Here is an 18,063-nt window from a genome sequence, read left to right as displayed (position 1 = left end):
GTGGAACGCGAATCGTCCCGCCTTCCTGGTTTTAAAAGCTTTTCACTTACTGAGATAAATGTAAGTATATTATTAGTCGTTTACGTTTAAATAAACCCATTGAAATATGGTATTATGCTATGGGAAGTACCTCCTTCCTACATGTGAGTGGGCGAGTAAGGGACACGATTGAAGAGCACTTGTCACTTTTTTGAAAATTTAAATGTTTTATATTTTTATATATTTTCAATGTATTTTTTTTTTTTTTGTATATGGACTGAATAACACGGCATAATTTTCAAGTTTGCAATAATGCATAACAACCAGCACTAACTTTACAACCACTTTATAGTAAAAAAAAATGTCCAGGCTTTAGAACTACTTTAAATAAATATGAAAGTTTCAAATGAACTTTTTCCCCCCAATAAGGTGTTCTTTTCTCTCGTACATTTGGAGATAATCAGGTTAGAGATAACAGGGTGAAATTATCACGCCCAAAGGGGTGTTCAGTGAATGATTTACTATACTCCCATAGCATGAAAGTGGAAAGCTTTTAAAACCAGGAAGCCGGGACGATTTGCGTTCCACGGCTTCAAACCGGAAGTGACATAAAGACGCTAGTAGCTCTACCCTACGCGTTTCATCAAGACGTCACCTGGAGCCAGATGACGAAACGCGCCACTTCCAGTTTGAAGGCGGGACAATTCGTGTTCCACGGCTTCAAACTGGAAGTGGCGCGTTTCGTCATCTGGCTCCAGGTGACGTCTTGATGAAACGCATAGGGTAGAGCTTCTAGCGTCTTTACGCCACTTCCGGTTTGAAGCCGTGGAACGCAAATCGTCCCGGCTTCCTGGTTTTAAAAGCTTTTCACTTACTGAGATAATGTAAGTATGTTATTAGTCGTTTACGTTTGAATAAACCCATTGAAATATGGAATTATGCTATGGGAGTATCTCCATCCTACATGTGAGTGGGCAAGTAAGGGACACGATTGAAGAGCACTTGTCACTTTTTTGAAAATTTAAATTTTTTATATTTTTATATATTTTCAATTTTTTTTTTTTTATATATGGACTGAATAGCACGGCATAATTTTCAAGTTTGCAATACTGCGTAACAACCAGCACTGTTTTTCATATTACAGAATCACTCAGCACTTGGCACTTTGTATATAATTTGCACAATTGCATGTCATATATGTATAGCAGATTTATGTTTACATATAGCACCAGATATTTATCACACCCAAGATTTAATTAGATTTTTATTAGATTTTGCATCTGTGAAGGAGGTGCAGCATTGGCATATCTCAGGCCCTGATTAGGGGGTTGTGTCACCTGAACAGCGCCATTTCTACCCTTTAAATTTCAAATTTGCATTATGGAGAATATAGCAGGAGGAGCTGAAACATGCAAAGGAGGTGGGAGCTTCCATAACTCCTAGGTGGACAGAAATAATTAGGAATAATGGTAGTGGGATCCGAAATATCCAACAAATCTAAGAAGCCAGGGGCTGACTCCGTCCCCCAATCTTCACTAGTAACTAAAATGTATTTTTTGGATGGACTAACTTTATTTACAAGAAATTAATTTGCATTACCTGTGCGTAAGAAGACACTCTGGAATCCAGTGAAAAGCGCCTGAATCTCTTCTTTGACGTCCTCGGTCAGCTCTGTGCTGTACTCCACCATCCCAACACTCTGAGACAACAAAGAGTAGCCTACAAAGAGAAGAATTGTCTTTTATATGTCCTTCTTCCTGACTACACACTGTGGGGCAGATCCACAAAGATCTGCCCCGGCGCAGCGTATCTGAGATACGATACGCCGCCGTAACTTACTTCTGTTTGGTTCGAATCCATAAAGAATTTGTGCCGTAAGTTACGGCGGCGTAGTCTATCTCTCGCGGCGTAATGGCGCGTAATTCAAATCGGCGAGTAGGGGGCATGTTTCATTTAAATGAAGCGCGTCCCCGCGCCGAACGAACGGCGCATGCGCCGTCCCTAAATTTCCCGCCGTGCATTGTGCTAAATGACGTCGCAAGGACGTCATTGTTTTGACGTGGACGTAAATTACGTCCAGCCCGATTCACGGACAACTTACGCAAAACAAAATAAAAATTTTAAAATTATACGCGGGAACGACGGCCATACTTAATATTGCGTACGCCACCAAATAGCAGCTTTAACTATACGCCGAAAAAAGCCGACTAGAGACGACGTAAAAAAATGCGCTGGCCGCTCGTACGTTCGTGGATCGACGGAAATAGCTAATTTGCATACTCAACGCGGAAAACGACGGGAACGCCACCCAGCGGACGCCGAAGAATTGCATCTTAGATCCGAAGGCGTACGCCTGTCGGATCTAACCCAGATGGCGTTGTATCTTGTTTTGAGGATTCAAAACAAAGATACGACGCGGGAAATTTGAAAGTACCCCGGAGTATCAGTAGATACGCCGGCGTACTCTCTTTGTGGATCTGCCCCTTTTTAGTAAAATTAAACCCTTACATATACCCAGTGAAGTGACTGGCCTCAGGTGATACACAGAGATAAAACTAATCCTCAAAATATATGTTGTACATGTTTCTCTGCAGTCCTCTCTCCTTGCCTTCTAAAACACAGATCAAAGGCTTTTTCTTAGCTCCAGAAGGCAGAGGGTGGGGATCTGATGTCACGCACTGCACAGCACAGAAAGGAGAGCTTAGTATAATCTGAGACCTGAGTGGAGGGAATAGACACATTCCCATAGGCTGTCAGTCACCTGTGCTTGAATGAATGGGAGTTAAGGTAATCCTAGGATTGCTTGGTGTGGAGTTAAGGTAACCATAGATGCTGAACTGGCTGAATTCCACATGTGGACACTGCAGTTAAAAAAAGTCGGTCTACCTATTGAATTCTGCAAACTGAAGGTTTTTTTATTTTAATGCAGAGAATGCATTAATGTAAAAAAAAAAAAAAAAAAATCTTCTGCCTTTACAGCCACTTTAAGGTAAAAAAAATGTCCAGGCTTTAGAACTACTTTAAATATGAAAGTTTTAAATTAACTTTTTCCCCCAATAAGGTGTTCTTTCTCTCGTACATTTTGAGATAAAGATCTCAGGGAAGAAATATTTACTGTATATAAAGGATATTTTAAAGGTGCTCTAAGAAAGGTCCATAATTTAAGTCAATTTTTAAGCACTCTGAATAGTTTTATATTTTTATATTTTATTTTATGACATAGGGGAATGCACTTAGATTTTGGGGATTTTTATTGAATAAATGGCTTTTATTACATACTAGCTGAATACCCGGCGTTGCCCGGTCTTCCTATCTTAACCTTTTGGGGAGGAAAATCATAGTAATATAAATATACCCATCTTTTATATAAGGGTGTAGGTAAGGGTTAATTTAACTGTCATATATTTTTATTTGGCATATAAGTAATATGTGTACCAGGTATTATTGAAATATCTCCAGGCGTACAGAAGTTATGTGGGAACATACATTTCCCATTGATTTGCATGGGACTTTAAACAAAAACCCCGACCCTCACAAATGGGGGTAGTTAAGGGACAAATTAACTATCCTATAGTTTAAGTGGACATATAAGTAACATGTGACCAAGTGTTATCGAAATATCTACAGCCGTTTGGAAGTTATGAAGTAACATGTATTTCCCATAGAGTTGAATGGGACTTTAAAGAAAAACCCCGACCATGGCAAATGGGGGTGGGTAAGGGTTAAACCACCTATCCTATGTTTGTTGCTGACATATAAGTAACATGTGTGCCAAGTTTCATGTTAATATCTTTAGCCGTTTGGACGTGATGCTGGAACATACATACATACATACACACACACACACGTTGAGTTTTATATATATAGATTACATACAGTGCCTTGAAAAAGTATTCATACCCCTTGAAATTTTCCACATGTCATGTTACAACCAAAAACATAAATGTATTTTATTGGGATTTTATGTGATAGACCAACACAAAGTGACACATAATTGTGAAGTGGAAGGAAAATGATAAATGGTTTTCAATTTTTTTTACTAATAAATATGTGAAAAGTGTGGGGGGTACATTTGTGATCAGCCCCCCTGATTCAATACTTTGTAGAACCTCCTTTCTCTGCAATTACAGCTGCAAGTCTTTTTGGGGATGTCTCTACCAGCTTTTCACATCTAGCTGCAAACATTGGATGTCTCGTTGCTTCTAATGCCGCGTACATACGATCATTTTTCGGCATGAAAAAAACGACGTTTTTTTCGTCATGTAGAAAAAACGTCGTTTTTTCCAACTTCATCATTAAAACGACGTTGCCCACACACAATTGTTTTAAAAAAAATGCTCTAGCAAACGTACGACGGCTCTATAAAGGGGAAGTTCCATGCGGATGACGCCACCCTTTGGGCTGCTTTAGCTGATTTTGTGTTAGTAAAAGACGATTCACGCTTTTCTGTCTGTTACAGCGTGATGAATGTGCTTACTCCATTACAAATGGTAGTTTTACCAGAACAAGCGCTCCCATCTCATAACTTGCTTCTGAGCATGCGCTGGTTTTAAACGTCGTTTTTTACAACCCGAAAAACGACATTGTTTAAAACGTTGTTTAAAAAATCAGCATTTTGGAAAACATTTTTTGTCGTTTTTCAGAACCCGAAAAATGATGTGAAGCCCACACACGATCATTTTAAATGACATTTTTTAAAAACGTTTTTTTTAATGCCGAAAAATGATCGTGTGTACGCGGCATTAGAAGCGATGAGCTACGTTTTGAGCCAAATTCTGTTAAGCCTGAGCCCATGGGGGGTTGTTACATGATAGCAGGCTGCTGGCCCAGTCAGCTGTTGCTGTAAAATTCTCTAAAAAAAGTGCCCTTTGATAACGACTTATACGTCGAAACATGTCAGGGCGGAGCTAGGCACTGACGTCACCGCGCTGTACGTGACCCGGAAGCATGGGCGTACGATTTTTTACATGTGTTGCTCTCTGTTTTTATTATGCCGGCTATTTTTTAATGTATGGAGTGTTCTATTCTGGCTACAATTTATTAAACTACCTCAACGGTACTTTACTATCTCGAGTCCTAATTTTTCCTTCCTGGTACCTCATTTGGAGATGGAGTCGGTGAGTCAAGACACTGAGTGGAGTGGAGAGAGGTGGTGTTGGCGTGCCTTGTAAGAAGCACTTGGATGCGTGGGATTCCTCAGTTCCTGATACCTACCATTGATGGATCGATACGCCTATTATTAATGGTGATCTGGTAAGAGCATACACTTACCTCTGTTCCGTCTGGGTGATTTCTGGATTTCCCTTCTTCCTCCTATATCCAACTTCAACTTTAGCTGGTGGTGGATTTCTATCTTTGCTGGCTGTCCTGCTGCAGTGGATGTCAGCCGGATCGGGACCTTACATTTATTCATTCATTTTTTCACAATTTTTTCACCATTTATGTGGTCTTTGGGATTTCTTTTTTTCAATTTATAGACATTTTTTATGACTGGTTGATGGACATATGTCATTTTGCTCATCATCGAGATTTGTTTGATGTCACATTTATTCATTTGTGGATTGTTTTCACACGGCTGGATTGGTTAACACCTTTGGTGTGTTTCCTGATCCCTTCCATATAGGATTCACATATATACATATAGAAATGTATTAATTAAATGTAACTTATTTATTTATTAATTTATATTTATGGTTTAATTTAATTTATCTACCTCTGATCTGGCAGTAGATCTTGCCTCTAGTCAACCTATTGGACATTGGTTCTAGGTGTGCAGGTTTTGGCTTAATTGGTATTTTGATATCCATATTTATTATTAATTTTTTATTTATTTATTCATTTATATATTTAATATTTATACATATACTCTTCACTAGGTGGTATTTCTAGCGCAACTTTTATTTAGATTTTTGATTTTTTTTCTGTAAAATTCTCTGCCCAGCAGCCATAACAAAGGGGCAGGGATGCTGGTGACATCATTGACCTATTATGGCCACATGGCCATATTTGACAAAATATGGCCTGCAGGCAGGGATGGACTGGCCATAGGGACTACAGGGAGTTACCCGGTGGGCCGATGGCTCAGTGGGCCCTTTTTTAAAACGGAGATGCTGCTTGGAGGACTTTTTTTAACGCCCTGGCAGCGCCCCAGTGTGAAAGCACTCAGGCTTTCACACTGGGACTGCAGCGGAAGCATTTTTCAGTCGCTTGAGGCCGAGTACTCACGGCAGGACATGTCCGATGAAAACGGTCTGCAGACCGTTTCCATCGGACATGTCTGGCCGGGGACTGCCCGGGGACTTCTGTTCGATGGCTATACACACCATCGAACAGAAGCCCGCGCGTAAACATTACGCGGGGCGTGTCCGCGGTGTCGCCGCGTCGATGACGCGGTGTCGCCGCGACAATGACGCGGCGACGTGGGCGGGCCGCCTTAAAAATGCTTCCACGCATGCGTCGAAGTCATTCGACGCATGCGAGGGATGCGGGCGGCAGGACATGTACGGTAGGTCTGTACAGACGACCGTACATGTCCGGGCGGACAGGTTTCCAGCGGACTGTTTTAAAACAAGTCCGGGAAACAGTTGTCCGCTGGAAACCTGTCTGATCCGTCCCAAAATGGTCCGCTCGGGCCAACACACGGCCAAACATGTCTGCTGAAACTGGTCTGCGGACCAGTTTCAGCAGACATGTTTGGTCGTGAGTACGGGGCCTTACAGGCGCTATTTTTAGCCCAAAAGGGCCTAAAAAACACCTCAGTGTAAAAAGAGGTCCTACACTCGCCCCCTCTCTTTTACACTCACTCTCTTTTTCTTACACTCACCCCCCTCTCTCACCAATTCCCTCTCACCCCCCTCTCTCACCAATTCCCTCTCACCCCCCTCTCTCACCAATTCCCTCTCACCCCCCCTCTCTCACCAATTCCCTCTCACCCCCTTTCCCTCAACCCTTCCTCTCTCTCTCACCCTCTCATGATATACAATAATGGATGTAGGGGCCTTTTGGTGGGCGTGATTTTTCACGGGGGTGGGGGCAGCATTTTATTGAATTAAAGTGGGCCGGTCTGGATGAAGTCCAGGGCCAAATTGTTGTCCCAGTCCAGCCCTGCCTGCAGGTCAGGGAGTTCAATGGCTCCACATGATTGCCATAAGTTGAGGCTGAACCTTAGCTCATCCTTATTCCTTAATGTTGTTGTAAACCCATTACAACCACTTTAACCTACATGTAAGCCTATATTAAGACTTACCTGTAGGTGCAACAAATATCTCCCAAACCTAAAAAAAGGTTTAGGAGATATTTGGAGAAAATACCGGCACCGATGTCTACGGCACATGCGCCCCGTAGACATTTGGCGCAGGCGCACTGAGCGTGCAGCTTCTAGCGGCGATCATGCCGTAAGTGGCGGCAACTGCGTGCATATGCGGGAGTGACGCCATTGCTGCTCCGGCCAGTCACAGCGCCGGAGCAGCGATACCCAGAAGTCACTCCAGGTATCATGGCGGCGACGGAGGGGGTCACCCCGGACTGCTGTGGGGGCTTCGATCTCAGGTAGGTAATTTATAATGAGCTAGTATGCATACTAGCTCATTATGCCTTTCTCTTGCAGGTTTTATGTTTAGGAAATGTTTAAGAGGGTTTACTTCTTCTTTAACATGCATGTAATTTGTGTGAAAAACAATATCTGATGCTAGGTTTGGGTAAGACATTGAAAGTTAGTTCACCGGGGCGTGGCTTGGCGCGCGGCGAGGATGGCAGCTTGCTGAGACGGCTCTCCGGCACACACGGCCCGTTAGCAACCTATACCTGACCGTAAGCTCCCAGATGCCTAACAAAAAGCTCCACTCTACGCCCTCATCCCGCACGAGGCGGAATTCGGGGTCTTCCTCGTCCAAAAACATCGCTGAACTCTTCAAACCGAGGCAGACGGGCCGCGGTGCTGCTGCGAACACCAAGATGGCGCCGATCCATCAGGAGGAGGACTACAGCGACGACTCGCAGTCTGCTCCCGAGGGCATAGCGTACAGTAAGTCTGCCCCTGATCACCCGCTGACCCTTGCAGACATGTCGGTGATTGCGGCTGACATCAAAGCCACCTTCTCGGCGGCCCTTACAGACTTAAAAACGAGCATGATTGTGCTCAATGAGAAAATGGCGGCCACAGAATCGGCGGGGAAACGCAGAGACAGGGCAATCCATAAGATAGAGAAGATTACCATGGTCCATGCCCAACACCTGATAGACATGAACCGACAAATAGAGGACCTCGACAATAGAGGTCGAAGGTGCAACGTACGCGTAAGGGGCATCCCGGAATCAGTGGACCCGGACCAAATCATCATCACGCTGAGAAGTGTTTTTAACAGCCTGCTAGAACGGGAAGATGCTGATATTGGTTTTGTGAGGGCACACAGAGCGCTGCGGCCTAGAGGACCTGATACAGCACCGCCGAGAGACATAATATGCTGCTTGGAGAGCTATGTTCTGAAAGAAGACATTATGCGCAGAGCTAGAAGGAGTAATAACATCATCTTTAATGGTTCCACCATCATGTTGTTTCAAGATTTATCACAGATAACACTGCGCAACAGGAGAGCTCTCCGCCCCCTGCTGGAGAAACTGAGGGAGAAGGAGCTTAGATACACTTGGCGCTTCCCTTTCGCCCTTAATGTTACATACAATGGGCGGCAGTTCACACTCCGCTCCCCAGCTGACCTCCCCGAGTTCTGCGAAGCCCTCGACCTCGGGCAGACTGAACTGCCTGAATGGTACGCGGAATTCCTCCTCCCGCCGCAGACACGTGGCCCGCCTGACTCGCCACTCTCCACTCCAGACAAGCGGCTGGCGAAGCGGCCCAAACAAAACCGTGGTGGAGGCCCGAGGAACGACACCCCGAACCGCTCTGCTGACGCGCCCAGAAACCGAGCTGAGGACTAACCGTGAGTCATGACTTTTTTTTCTTTTGCTTGAACCGTATCCTCCGAAACGTTACCCCATGCAGCAGATGCCCCCTTACGCCCCCCTCTTTTGCCCGGAGCTGACCCCACCATCAGACCTGCCATCTCCCTTAGCTGTAACTCTGTGTACCTGTCCCCCTCCACTAAGCTGCAGACAGACACGCCAGATGCTCTGAGACTCTCACAGACGCCATCGCTACTCGCAGCATGTACGCGATGAGAGCTTCAGGCCTAATTATGTACCCTGCCCTGGACGTGGCTCTTTTTTTTTTATGGGTACGAGACTATGTCTGCATGATAAACTCTGAACACCACAGGCCCATGGAAGAGGGATTCCATCCAAACAACTTGATACCCCCTTTACAGCAACTAGGGTCTGATAACCTGATCGCTCCTCTCCCTTTTTGTCCTTTAGCCAACAGGATAACCAATGTGCCTTAAGGTGCTTAAGGTGCCTTAGTTCATTCTCCAGGACCTGTTCTCACCGGCACATAGGAGGGTGGGGGAACCTCTCTAAGGGCACTGTTACTGTCTGTTTGGGGTCAGAGGACTTGAAATAGTTCTCCATAGCTACCTGTTCATGCCAACTTACCAGGTTTGTTCACAAGTAGGTTGGGTATTCGTTAAAAATGTCAATGTTTGATCATTATGATCTAGTTTTACAGGGCTGAGTGTGCCGCCCGCTGTTTGACAACATCTGTCTGAGACTTTTTATTTTTTGTTTTTGTTACTGCCCAGATAGTGGATTGTCTGAGGTACTGACGTTACGCCGTCGCTGCCTCCCTAACACCCCACAAGGTGCCCTGACCTCCTCATAGAGACGCAGGGCACACTGCTCACCACAAGCAGACTCCCCCTGGTGGGACCGATTTCGGCCTCGCGGGGGAGATCTCCTGATAGGTGACCTTCTCCTGACTTTCTCCTCACTCTACTCTTCACTGATCTCCTTCTCTACTTTACCTGCACTAACCCTTGATCCTTCCCTTACCTACCCCCCCCCCCTAACCCGTGCTGACAAGGTGCATTAGCCTACCTATTGTATTGTGATGTTGATAGGCTCTAAAGTATTGTTACTAATCTGTTTACTGCAGCTGTATTATCCCAGGTTGTTCTACCGACCGACTCCGTCATCTGAGGCTCACAACATGGCCTACTCTTCCCTAGGGATTCGTCCCCTGGTGATCTCGCACAACGTCAGGGGATTAAACGTACCGGAACGTCGTTCTTCCCTACTGAGAGAACTAAAAAAAGGTAGGCCTCATTTTGTTTTCCTCCAGGAAACCCACTTCAGAACCAATCATGTTCCTAGACTCTCCAATGCCCATTTTCCAGGTGTATTTCACGCAACCAACAATGATTCAAAATCGAAGGGCGTGACGATACTGATCAGTAAAGACGCGCCCTTTCAGATCACAGACCAACTGAGCGATCCTGGGGGTAGATTTCTATTTCTTAAAGGCACATACGGAGGATCCCCGATGACCTTGGCGAACGTGTACTTCCCGAACAAGGCTCATGGCACCTTTTGCCGGAGAATTGTTGGGGAACTTGCGGGGTTTGCCAATGGATGCATTATCCTGGGAGGGGACTTTAATGTGCCCTTGAATCCCATCGAAGACACTTCCAACGGGAAATCGTGTATCACATATAGACTCCTAAAGCGACTTAAGGTGATGCTACAATCTCTCCACCTGGTTGACACCTGGCGTTTCTCGCACCCAGAGGGACGTGACTTCACCCACTTTTCAATCCCACATGCGAGATACTCTAGGTTAGACTACCTTTTTGTCACACAACGCGATCTAACGAGACTGACGGGCGCACATATAGGCATACAAACATTCTCGGACCACGCCCCAGTGTCAATGTCCTTGGATGTGGTAACCCCCTCCCGACATTCACCGTCTTGGAGACTTAATGCTTCCCTCCTGACCGACTCGACGACGCTCTCCTCTTTAACCGACTCCCTGAAAGAGTTCTTCACACTCAACGCCACCCCGGGTTCAGACCCGCTCGCTGTATGGGAGGCCCACAAGTGCACAATTAGAGGGGTCTTGATCGGTCTCGGCTCCAAACGTAAAAAGGAAAGAGAGGCCTTAATGCTTAAGCTGACTACTCAAATCAACACACTAGAGACCTTACACAAGCAATCGCTTTCAATTGACTCAGCCAAACAACTGCTTGAATTGAGGCGAGAATTACAGCAGCTTCTGGACACTACAGCCAGACGTATGCTGTTTTTCAAAAAACGACTGTACTACGAATCCGGAGACAAGACTGGCAGATTCCTGGCGAGGGCACTCCGGGAGTGCTCTTCCGCCAATAATATTGCTGGCATAAAGCGAGAAGATGGGGGACTAGACGTAGAGACTGAAAAGATTGCAAACCATTTTCACAGTTTCTACACAAAACTCTATAACCTCCCCCCTCAGCATAGGTGTAACGCCACTGGCGTTATTCCGTACGAGACATGCATGGGTTCACTCACCCATAGCAGTCGCGCCCCCCTCTCTGTGGCGTACGCGTCACTTCCGGCGCGCCATTGCTTGCGTTCCACGCTGGAACGCGGAAGCGCGTCCTGGCGTGCACCGCCAGCTCCCGCGCTTCTTGCTATTTAAATCTCCCTGGGATGACTGTACGGCGTTCTGCTATTCCTGTTGAACGCCTGCCGTCCCCTCGGGATCCCTCTCCAGACACCCTGGAAGCCGCCATCGAGGACCTCCATTCAGGACTTCATAGCACCAGCTGAGCTACCCCCTTCTTAGACCAGCCAATCGCTCCAGGGACTTCAATACCCTTTGCATGACAGGGGATTTTCCTACTCTGGAGCATCCAGCTTTTACCAGCTAACCTGGAGGAGATCAAACGGAATCCTGTGAAACAAGTGTCTGTTCCCTGCAGAACCGCAAGTATCTTCTCTTTAGCATTGCAAGCTATTACTACATAGACTGTATTGTGTACTGTCAGAGACTCTGCAACCTAGTCAAACTTGCAATGTCAGTATTGCTGCAAACTCTATGAATTCTGCCAGATTATATTCTTCATTGCTATTTTGAGACTACATTACTTTACTATTGATTAAGGCCTGTGACTTAACAGTCTGACTACAGATATACTTGCTACAGTAAGATTAATTTCATGTACATACACTAGAGGAACTTTTCTATTTGAATCCTGTATTGCAAGCTTATGAACAAATAGGCAATCCTAGCCTTGTTGGTTATCTTCTGGAGGTTGTGATGAGTTAAACCCTAAACTCTGTGCTCAAATAACAGAGTAATCTAGTGGTTTATACCTGAGTAGCCTCCGCAGCTGAGATCCAACTCTATAAAATTGATTCGTAGCAGGCAGGGTCATAACATAATAGCAGAACCCATAACTGATCGAATGGATCCAGCGGAGCTTGCCAACCACTTAGTGGGACTCTCACAACGAGTGGATAACCTCACAGCCACAATGAATGATCTCCGTTTAGAAAATGACGCCCTCCGAAACCAAAACCTAGTTCAACCCAGGGACCGACCGGAGCCTAAGGTCTGTCCTCCAGAACCCTTTTCAGGTGATAGAAAACTATTCCGGCAATTTGTTAGTTCCTGCCGTCTCATGTTTGAATTACGTCCCCGCACTTACTACTCCGACAGGGTCAGAATTCTCACTCTGATTTCGTATCTCAAGGGAGAACCCAGAGTTTGGGCCGATGCCTATGTAGAGGAACATGGCGACCTCTTGGGTGCATTTAATACCTTCCTTGATGAGATGTCTCTCCTATATGAGGATCCCAACAAACAACTTACAGCAGAGAATACCATTAGGAACCTCAAGCAAGGGAAAAGACCTGTAGAGGACTATATCTCCGAATTTAAGTGTTGGAGTAGAGAGACTTTGTGGACTGATATTGCTCTCCGCAATCAATTTCGCCTAGGCTTTTCAGAGTCTGTGAAGGATGAAATAGCTCGTGTTGAACTTCCTGCTACACTAGATGATCTGATGCACCTCTCCCTTTCCATTGACCGACGTCTTAGAGAGAGGAAGGCTGAACGTGTCAACATTTACCAACCTATACCTTTTAGGAGATCCAGATCACCCCCAAAGGAGGTTCCCATGGAGCTTGGAGCAATTAAAGGGCCCTTGTCCCCTGCTGAGAAACAGAGACGCAGATCCCAAAACCTCTGCCTTTACTGTTCCGCCCCAGATCATATTGTCTCCACTTGTCCGCTACTAAAGAGGAACTCTGAAGGTAATATTTCTAATATTTGTAAGATCAATTCACTTGGATCTACTACTAATCGCTATGTTTTTCTCACCCTTACCTTGCAGTGGGACCAAAATAGGACCACCATTGATGCAATGGTCGACACCGGAGCCTGTGGCAACTTTATAGATTTAAGATTAATTAAGTCTAATAAAATCCCATGTGTGGTTAAACAAACACCTTTGTCTGTCACTTTTATTGATGGCTCTAGTTCACCTTTTGGTCCAGTCACCTCCCAAACTTCTCCTTTGTTGGTTACCTGTGGTAACGGTCATACAGAGACAATTGTCTTTGATATTATCTCGTCACCTCTATTCCCAATTGTACTAGGTTTGCCTTGGTTACTTCTTCATCAACCAACTTTTCATTGGTCTAACAATTCACTTATTCTAGATTCCTCATATTGCAAGCAGACCTGCTATCCGATCTACACCATTCTCTTAACAAGTGATTATGATGAAAGTCTCCCAACTTATTTACATGACTTCTCAGATGTCTTTAGTAAAACCAATGCAGAAATACTCCCTCCGCATCGTATTTACGACTGTCCTATTGACCTCATTCCAGGAAGCCCCATTCCTACTGCACGGATTTATCCATTATCACAACCTGAGCTTATCCATCTCAAGGAATACCTTGATGAGAACTTAAGGAAAGGCTTCATTAGACCATCCACCTCTCCAGCAAGTGCCGCCATGTTTTTCGTAAAAAATAAGGACGGTTCATTACGACCAATAATTGATTATCGATCCCTTAACAACATCACAGTAAAAAACCGCTATCCTCTACCTCTCATTCCAGAACTCATTGAACGACTTCAGACTTCCAAGATTTTTACTAAACTAGACCTCAGGGGTGCCTACAACTTAATAAGGATCCGTCCAGGAGACGAATGGAAGACAGCTTTCAAGACTAGATATGGCTTATTTGAGTATACAGTAATGCCCTTTGGGTTATGTAATGCACCTGCCACGTTCCAGTGGTTTATCAACGACATCTTCTGTGACTTGCTTGACATTTGTGTTGTAATTTACTTAGATGACATTTTGATTTTTTCTGACACTCTTGAGGAGCACACCAAACATGTACGATGGGTTTTGGCCAGACTCAGAACACATTCCTTATACGCCAAGCTTGAGAAATGTGTTTTCAGTCAGTCAAGTATATCCTTTTTAGGATACCAAATTACCCCCGAGGGAATTCAGATGGATCACTCCAAAGTGGAATGTATTCTTTCTTGGCCAATTCCGCATTCAAGAAAGGCTTTACAGCGCTTCCTTGGATTCTCAAACTACTATCGGAAGTTCATTAAGAACTTCTCGGCTATAGTGAAACCATTGACTACTTTAACTAGTAAGAAGACACCCTTCTCCTGGTCAAATGAAGCGCAGAGATCTTTTGATTTACTCAAGCTCTCTTACACCTCTGCTCCTATTCTCCAACTCCCTAATCCCCGTTTTCATTTTACCCTAGAAGTTGATGCTTCTCATTTTGCCTTAGGAGCCATACTCTCCCAACGTGCCACTTTATCTGAGCCTTTGCACCCAGTTGCCTTTTATTCCAGGACTCTAACACCTGCCGAAAAGAACTACCCCATTGGCGAGAAGGAACTCCTAGCAATAAAGGATGCTCTAGCGAACTGGAGACATTTATTGGAGGGTAGCACACACCCTTTAACCATTCTTACGGACCACCGTAATCTTCAACACTTGAAGGCCTGCAAAACTCTGTCTGCCCGCCAGGTGAGGTGGAGCTTATTTTTTGATAGATTTGATTTCTACATCTCATACAGGCCAGGTACTCAAAACGTAAAAGCTGACTCATTGTCACGTATGAATGAAGACCACACTACGGACATTCCACCCCTCTCCATCATACCCCCAAACCGATTCATTGGGACAACCACTTCTTTTAGGCACTTGCTTTCTGAAACTCTATCCAAAGACGACTCCCCTCTACCTAAAGAGATCATTAAACAGTCTGATGGTATATATACCTTCAAGAACAAACTTTACGTTCCTCCCAAGCTACAATTGTTACTTCTCAAACAACTTCATGATTCTCCACTAGCGGGACACCCTGGAATCAGTAAGACGATTCATTTGATTAAGAGAGATTATTGCTGGCCCCATTTAACTAAGATGGTCCATGACTATATCAACTCATGCGAGATATGTGCCACAAATAAACTCTCAAGAAAACCTCCTTTTGGACTTCTAGCCTCCATTCCGGTACCAAATAGACCATGGGATGTTATCTCAATGGATTTTATAGTTGACCTCCCCAGGTCAAATGGTGCAAACACAATCATGGTCACAGTAGATCTATTGACAAAGATGGCACATTTCACTCCTTTAAAGAATTTGCCTTCCTCTTTCGAAACCGCAAAAGCTTTCATTAACAACATTCTTAAACTCCATGGATTACCCTCTCAAATTATTTCGGACCGTGGATCCCAGTTCATTTCTAAGTTCTGGAAAGCCTTATGTGATGCCTTACAAATCGATCATCGCATGTCCACTGCCTACCACCCACAGACAAATGGACAAACAGAACGTGTCAACCAGACCCTAGAACAATACTTACGCTGTTATTGCACCCATCTCCAGGATGACTGGTTTCACCTGCTCCCTCAGGCTGAATTTGCGTATAACAATGCCACCAGCTCTTCATCCCGATTTTCACCATTCTACGCAAATTATGGTTTCCACCCTAACAGTTTACCATCCCACTTTCATCCAAATAATGTTCCCGCAGTAGAACACTATCTTTCTGAATTAAAGAAGACGCTGGGCATACTTCGTTCCAACCTCGAAGCTGCCCAGTTACGACAAAAACGATATTATGACGCCCACAGATCAACACCTCCAGTCTACAAAGTGGGCGACTTAGTATGGCTTTCCACCCGAAATTTACGCCTTAAAATACCTTCGAAGAAACTTGGGCGTCAATTCACTGGCCCTTTCCCTATTTCACATATTATCAATCCTAACGCTGTTAAACTGCAATTACCTCCTGATTGGAAGATACATCCCTCCTTCCATGTTTCACTCATCAAACCATTCATACCCAACCCTTTTCCTAACAGAATTCCACGTCCCCCTCCACCGGTGGACGTTTTGGGTGACACTGAATATGAGATTGAGAAGATCCTGGACTCCAGAAAGAGGGGCTCAACTTTGCAGTATTTAATACGATGGAAAGGTTACAGTCAACTTGATGATTCATGGGAAACCTCTTCACACATTCATGCTCCCCGCCTGATCAGGCAATTTCACCGTAGATATCCTAATCGCCCGTCTCTTAGGGGGAACACTGGTGGTGCCCCCTTGAGGAGGGGAGTATGTAACGCCACTGGCGTTATTCCGTACGAGACATGCATGGGTTCACTCACCCATAGCAGTCGCGCCCCCCTCTCTGTGGCGTACGCGTCACTTCCGGCGCGCCATTGCTTGCGTTCCACGCTGGAATGCGGAAGCGCGTCCTGGCGTGCACCGCCAGCTCCCGCGCTTCTTGCTATTTAAATCTCCCTGGGATGACTGTACGGCGTTCTGCTATTCCTGTTGAACGCCTGCCGTCACCTCGGGATCCCTCTCCAGACACCCTGGAAGCCACCATCGAGGACCTCCATTCAGGACTTCATAGCACCAGCTGAGCTACCCCCTTCTTAGACCAGCCAATCGCTCCAGGGACTTCAATACCCTTTGCATGACAGGGGATTTTCCTACTCTGGAGCATCCAGCTTTTACCAGCTAACCTGGAGGAGATCAAACGGAATCCTGTGAAACAAGTGTCTGTTCCCTGCAGAACCGCAAGTATCTTCTCTTTAGCATTGCGAGCTATTACTACATAGACTGTATTGTGTACTGTCAGAGACTCTGCAACCTAGTCAAACTTGCAATGTCAGTATTGCTGCAAACTCTATGAATTCTGCCAGATTATATTCTTCATTGCTATTTTGAGACTACATTACTTTACTATTGATTAAGGCCTGTGACTTAACAGTCTGACTACAGATATACTTGCTACAGTAAGATTAATTTCATGTACATACACTAGAGGAACTTTTCTATTTGAATCCTGTATTGCAAGCTTATGAACAAATAGGCAATCCTAGCCTTGTTGGTTATCTTCTGGAGGTTGTGATGAGTTAAACCCTAAACTCTGTGCTCAAATAACAGAGTAATCTAGTGGTTTATACCTGAGTAGCCTCTGCAGCTGAGATCCAACTCTATAAAATTGATTCGTAGCAGGCAGGGTCATAACAATAGGCAACCACACATGATAGGTGATAGACCACAGCTTATAAGAGATTACTTGGTCAACAGTGGCATCCCAAAGCTCTCAAACCCTGACATTGCTATTTTGGAAAAACCAATCACGTCGGACGAGATAGGAGCAGCGATAGGACAGCTGAAAACTAATAAAAGTCCGGGACCGGACGGTTATTCAGCTATTTATTACAAGACCTTTGCTGAACGCCTTGTAGAACCCCTTAAAAAAGCTCTGAACTCACTGTCTACACCCAGAAAGGTAACCCCAGATTTTCTCTCGGCACACATTGCGGTTATACCAAAGCCAGGAAAGGATCCCACATCGTGCTCGAGCTACCGGCCCATTTCGCTCCTCAATTTAGACGTGAAGCTGTTTGCCAAGACCCTTGCCACTAGGCTCAGCCCATTGCTCCCCGGGTTAATTGGTCTCGAGCAGGCGGGCTTCATGCCGAATCGGGAAGCCAAAGACAATGTCACCAAGGCCCTGTTGCTGACACACGCGGCGAAAGTGCGGAAGATCGAGGGCCTTCTCCTCTCTACGGATGCGGAGAAGGCCTTTGACCGCGTGGCGTGGGATTTTATGACGGCGGTGTGCGACCGTGTG

At 45.1% G+C, this 18,063-nt stretch overlaps 1 protein-coding gene across 1 annotated transcript in view; it reads right to left on the bottom strand.

Moving 5' to 3' along the window:
- The window catches only part of TG (thyroglobulin), a 426,102-nt gene that overhangs the window by 256,924 nt on the left and 151,115 nt on the right, over positions 1 to 18,063 (bottom strand). Inside the window, exon 28 of the mRNA XM_040354673.1 lies at positions 1,579 to 1,698. Within this exon, the coding sequence (XP_040210607.1) occupies positions 1,579 to 1,698 (120 nt within the window). The remainder of the gene's footprint in view (positions 1 to 1,578; positions 1,699 to 18,063) is intronic.

Source organism: Rana temporaria, chromosome 5 (genome assembly GCF_905171775.1).
Source record: "Rana temporaria chromosome 5, aRanTem1.1, whole genome shotgun sequence".
NCBI lineage: Eukaryota > Metazoa > Chordata > Amphibia > Anura > Ranidae > Rana > Rana temporaria.
Note: the sequence above shows the minus strand (reverse complement) of the source record. Positions and strands in the feature narration are given on the sequence as shown.